General features: G+C 47.8%; 1 protein-coding gene; it reads left to right on the forward strand.

Moving 5' to 3' along the window:
• The first annotated feature begins 1,345 nt into the window (after nucleotides 1-1,345).
• Nucleotides 1,346-5,078, forward strand: GSTUM_00010734001 (uncharacterized protein). XM_002841483.2 has 6 exons: nucleotides 1,346-1,525; nucleotides 1,582-2,984; nucleotides 3,043-3,129; nucleotides 3,183-4,070; nucleotides 4,126-4,246; nucleotides 4,300-5,078. The coding sequence occupies exons 2-6, from the start codon at nucleotides 2,180-2,182 to the stop codon at nucleotides 4,484-4,486; spliced, it is 2,088 nt and encodes a 695-aa protein (XP_002841529.1). The 5' UTR covers nucleotides 1,346-1,525; nucleotides 1,582-2,179; the 3' UTR covers nucleotides 4,487-5,078.
• The last annotated feature ends 958 nt before the right edge of the window (nucleotides 5,079-6,036 follow it).

Below are 6,036 nucleotides of genomic sequence, written 5' to 3' on the forward strand. Positions count from 1 at the left end.
GTGGTCCTAATAACACTCAAACCTCGTGAGCGACATTGGTTTTTCCTTCTGCGAGCCTCCATACAGAATGGCTCTGTGAGCATTGTTATGGGTGCCCGCCCCGGTCGGGCCTCGCCACGATGTTCCCGCTCATCTGTACTCGACCACATCCTTCCAACCATCCTTTTCTCTTCCTTCCGGCCTTGAGCCCATCTCCAGCCTCGCGACCGTTCAGCGTCCACAGATCCGGGAAGACAGGCACAAGGGATAATTCATGTCTTTGCTTGGCAGCGTCGGACCTACATTTTTCGCTTCAAAGAATTGAAGCTGCAGTACAATAATAACCGGCCGACAGGGATCACAGGAGTGGGTGATAGGTAATCCACTCGCTTGATGCGTGCAGTGAAAAGTTAGAGGTGGGTGTGAAGTGGTGGGATGGCCACCCCCCGGTCCCCCCGAATGCGATAAGCAAAAGCACGTACGGTACTGTACTCGAGTAGATAGGGTTCTGCACCGTAGCGTCGAGGGTATGGAGGAAGGAAGGAAGAAGCCTGCACCAGAAGTTACTGCACAACTAAAACAATGGTCCTCACCGGGAACAAAGCCCCCCTTGACCAATCGTCCCTCTGAAAACGGTAAGGTATAGTGCAGGAAGTGCAGGTCCTCTTCCTCTTCATTTTTTCTCTCCAGGAGTCTATGGTAGGTACGTACTCGAGTACCGTACTCGTGGAGAGAAAGAGTGGGGTGGGGGATTTCTGGTGTCTCACGCTTTAATCTCTCTCTGTCTGTGCGTCCGCTGCTGTCCGTGTGGTTGGTGGTGGTGGGTGTCTGCAACTGCGAATGCAAATGCGAATGCGAATAATAGAACAAAATGGAGAAAAAGAGCGTGTGGTAGAAGTGCACTCTTCGTGTGGTGGGTGACAGTGAGGGAAGGCGAAGGCAAGTGGAAAGTACGGTCAGGTCGTACTAATTCTACACCCCCCCCCAGCAAATGGTTGCTGTGCTAAAGTTGATCGGGTCCACACGTTACAACTGTATGTACTGTATGCCTGCTTCAGAAATATCATATTCCTTGCCTACTGGGATGCGCTGCGCTGCTTGAAAGAGAGAAAGAAAACCTTCTAGACATACCGGTACAATACGGTAACCTGTGAGAGACAGCCAAAAGGGTGGGTATGAAACTCTAGACTGCAAATACAGAGACAATCCGCATCTCTCATTCCTTATCCCGCCAATTGTTAGAGGGGGGGGCCACGACAACGACGTCAAAGCTAATTTCTGTCCCGCCTCGTCAACACCACCACGATCTCTTTAACTATTCCCCTCCTCATTGTATCATACCCGCCTGTGCTTTCCTCCTATTTCAAACTCCTACTCCCGTTTCTCCTCCTCATAACGCCTCCCCCCCCCAACGAAAAAACTATTCATCGATTTTTTCTCAGTTGTGTGCATTGAATTGTTGAAACCTCTGGATCAACCTGGGGGTGTGCTCGCTGACAGCAGCTCTACTCTAACTGACCTGCGCTGCATTCCCGTCTCGGCCCTGGTACTAGTAGCTGCGTCTCTCCCACTCGGTATCTCCTACTTACAGTACGACGGTAGGATACATATCCACACCCATTCGATATTCCTACATATCATACCTTGCACACATACCCACTGTCCGCCTCCATCTCCCTCCCTCACGCCAAAGGAGCACACCCGCCACTTTCACACTCAACTACCCACCCTCCACCCTTCCTCTTTACCACACCAAGAACCCCACTCCCTCATAATTCCCGTCTAAAAGCTGTATCGCCCAACGAATTCCGCTACATATCCCTTCCCTCCCTCCGCCACCTCACCCCGCTATTCCACCCCTACTGCCACGCCAAAGTTTTCCCTAAATTTCACACTTCGACACTTCCACCCACCTCCATCTATTCACCCAATACCATTCTGATATCCGTTCCTGCTGCTGCTGCTGCTTTCACTGCAGCGCTCTACCCGATCCTCGGATCAATCAGACACAACATATTGGGGCGTCATAACTTCCCGATTCGGTGTCAATCCTCCGACATTTGGTTTCAAGGTAGTCGAGCAAGCCAGTCCGGGTAGCGTCACCAAGCATCGAGGTCTGCATAACAAACTGAGAATCTCTTATCGACCATCCGCACTTTCCACTTTTCCTCACAATCCTTCGCAATAGAAAGTGGTTGCCATGGCTGCCGTGGCCATTCAACCTCCGAGGGACACTCCCACTCCTCCCCCAATGCCTACTACTACACCAACCCCAACCCTACCGTTGCCCGGCGCCGCTTCCACCACCGCTCCCATCCCGATTCCGAATAAGCACATGGCAGTATCTGGACCTGGGGCCCCCAACTACGGGAATCCAGTTACGCCCCCTGCTTCTCCTCATTCTGAGGAGTCGCATTCGTCTGAAGAAGGAAATCGTTCTATGGCCTCTCTGCTATCCCCGGCGGAGAGCTATCCTCTAATCTCGGAATCCCCACCCGTCCATACCATTGATGCTGCTGGTGTAGCCGCCTCCCTTAACTATAGTTCGAGGCAAAGTTTACCGGACATTGAACAACTATTTCCCTGGGCCCATGGTCTCCATCCAGAGAATTCGATGCAACTTGCCTTCTTCTATGCTCGCAAGAAATCAATGAGGAGGGCACCTACTTGTTATCGTGGCATTTGTATTGTTAAGGTCGGGGATATGTCCTGCGCAAGATTGAAGGGTGCTATCACACCGGAGGAGGTTCTTCCGTCAAACCCGGCAACCACTGGTTTTCTGGTTGTGGACCCGAAAGAGGGGTTCAATGTTCGTAACTTTCACATCCAAGTGGGAAAGTTTGCGTGTTTATCTGATATCATCATTTACGGAGATAACGATGTCGATCCCGGGGAAATCACCAGGATTGCAAAGCGGGTCTCTACCGCCCAACTAGAATACAGGGCTCAATACCAAAGGAACTCAACGCGGGAGTTCCCGATATACAACACTTTTGTTGTTCAGAGTGAGCTACTGCTCTCCTTGATCCATTCTCTTGGTCGGGAAAGTGCTGACAGGATTAGGCCCATTCTCCATGTTTGAGAATTACTTTCCGGAAATTGTTACCATAGACTCGGCAGGTAATTTGACGGGAAAAGTGATTGATTTTTGTAAGCTATTTCTAGTCAGTCTTGGCAGATAAGAGACTCTAACATTTTTGTAGGTCACTGGGAAAGAATGGAAATGTGCTCCATGTCCAGGGCAACAGAGATCTCAAAAAATGTCTGGCTAGGGTCCAGCGCCGACACTGCACCCGAGCCGGAGCATGAGCCGCCGTATGGTTTGTTGATCGAGGCTAGTGACTTGGCTCAATTGCCGTCAATTGACAGCCTTCGAGATCTGGGTGAGATCATGGACCGTACGGATGCGACCCAATGCATTGAATTTCCCGGTTCGGGTACAATGACACCGCCGAGGTATACGGCTACAGAAGTTGACGGCATTATCGATACTTGCCGCTTCATACAATCCGTTGCAAATGGCGGGCATCAAGAGGCTCACGATGCTGATGGTGATCTCTCGATGACGCCACCTCGCGAACCCCGTCGGATATTGATCCATTGCACCGATGGCTACACCGAAACTTCACTACTGGCTTTGGCGTATCTTATGTATTCTGAAGGATTACCCGCACATTCGGCCTGGATTCAGCTACACACCGTCAAAAATCGAAATTTCTTTGCGTACGAAAAGGACCTTCATTTCCTTCGCTTTGCTGAGCATCGGATTCTTGAGGCAGCTGCTGAGGATAAGGGCTATTGTCTTAACTATGCTGTACTCAACCCCCCCGGATGGATCCACCGCATGGATGGGTCACTACCTAGCCGCATTTTATCCTACATGTATCTAGGGAACCTACAGCATGCTAACAACCATGGGCTACTCGCTGCGTTGGGTATCAAGCGTGTCTTGAGTATCGGGGAGGAGCTATCTTGGACAGATAAAGAGAAAAGCAAATGGGGTGCTGATAATGCGATGGTTGTTAAGGATTTGCAGGATAATGGATGTGACCCACTAGAGTATCAGTTCAGGCGATGCCTGGACTTCATTGGTATGCTGACTGATTATTCTCTTAGTTATATTAGTACCTTACTAATACCTACTAGAAGAAGGCCGCCATGCGGATGAACCAATCCTCGTACACTGCCGAGTAGGGGTCTCTCGGTCAGCAACAATATGCATTGCTGAGGTCATGCGCGCCCTCAAGCTCTCGCTCCCTCGAGCCTAGTAGGTTTTCTGACTAAGGTTATTTTTTCACAGCTACTGCTAACGGATATCAGCTGTTATGTTCGTGCCCGTCGCTTGAACGTTATCATTCAGCCCCATCTGCGTTTCATGTATGAGCTGCTTAAGTTTGAAGAGAAGATCTCTTTTAAGAACCGTTGCACACCTAAGCGTGAGTTGGAATGGACTCATATAGCACGAGAGATTGCAACAATGAATCGTCCTTACACACGTCAAAACTGATAGTTCATGCGAGCTTGTTTGAGGTACCTTTTGTTTTCTCGCACTTCTCTTTGGTTGTGATAAATATCCCATGAATTCCTTTTTTTATTTCCTTCTTTTAACCTTCCTTTCAAATTTGTCATATTTTTGTAGTCACAATAGCTGATATTTAGCTGCTATATTTTATTTATTTATTTTTTTTACTTTTCTTTTGTGGGTGTTTTCTCTTCCTTTCCCTTCCTCTCTTGATTCTCCTAGTTGGCTGTTTTGGGGAGTCTTTCCCGTTTTATTTTTTTCCCCGCATATCTGGTTTCGTCTGTTGGGTACGGTTTGGTTCTCGGGTATGGCGTAGGGGCGAGTTGCAAGCATTCGCTTTTTCTTTGCTATTTCTATTTCTTGTTCTGATTTTGCTTCTGGGTTACGGTGGTTTGGAAGAATAGGGGGGTCTCTTTTGGTTCACATTTGCCTTACCCGTTACAGTTACTAAAAACCAAGGTACGTGCTGCTCCCTCACTGTGGGAAGCTTTGAGTGGAAGTCTTTTGTTTCTAAGTGTAAGTTTGGAATTTACCTAGCGGGGGAGTTTTTTTCTTTTCCCTAGCAAAGTTTCTTGAATCAAAAGGGCCCAGATATATCTCTAGTTTTGCTTTTAAAAAATTGCATTAAGTGTTTCTCTTCTCACTTTTAATCTTTTTTTTGCAATTGTCCCTCATTTACACCCATACAAATTTCCATTCTGAGTTATTTTCTCTCTTCCCTTCTCTTGGTATTTCTCTATCCGACGATACCTGTTAGGCTGCAGTCCTAATATCATACCGCTAGATCAAGCATCAACAGCAGAAAACATGCAAAGCAACCAAGAAAGAAAAATAAAGGAAGGTTTAGGCTCTTCTTTTTCCTTTTTTTTTTCTTTTTCTTTTTTTTTTGGTAAGCTAGTGATATTATATGTAATAGCATATAGCATGTAGTCCACTAACTCATACAACCTACCGACATGAAGAGATATGTCGCCAACGATGTTCCACTCGCCTGGGCCCCCAATATACCGGTACCCTGAACCAGATCATCTACCTTGTCACGTCACAAATTTCTCACGAGCACTGTAGGGAATTGTGAGCACGCGTCGCTGGCACTGGCTTAGACTATGCTATGGTATGATATGGGGTTTTGGGAACCCCGCAAAAAAAAAAAAAAAAAAAAAAATTCTGTTATGGTACTGTACTATAGTACAGTACCGGTATGGGGTTGCGGTATGCTGTGTGAGATGCAGCATACCGGTACTTGTGTTGAAGTGAAGTGGGGCGGGATTTGGGATAGCCGCTTGGCTTCGACCTTGGTGGGTACTACACTTCACCAATGGGCTATGAGACAGTCGTCACCGTGCGGCGCTCGAATATTTCTTATTTCTGCCGTATCTGTGGGGAAGGCCGGGGAGGGGCTTTTTTCTTGTGTCCGGAGAAAAATATCCCACAAAAAAACGGGCTACATAATAGCGATGGCAACGATTGGACGGTATGATACTAACCAGTTTACTAATATAGAGAGCTACTCGGGTCAGGGGGTAAATGATGAG

This window comes from Tuber melanosporum, assembly GCF_000151645.1.
Source record: "Tuber melanosporum whole genome shotgun sequence assembly, scaffold_74, strain Mel28".
Classification (NCBI taxonomy): Eukaryota; Fungi; Ascomycota; class Pezizomycetes; order Pezizales; family Tuberaceae; genus Tuber; species Tuber melanosporum.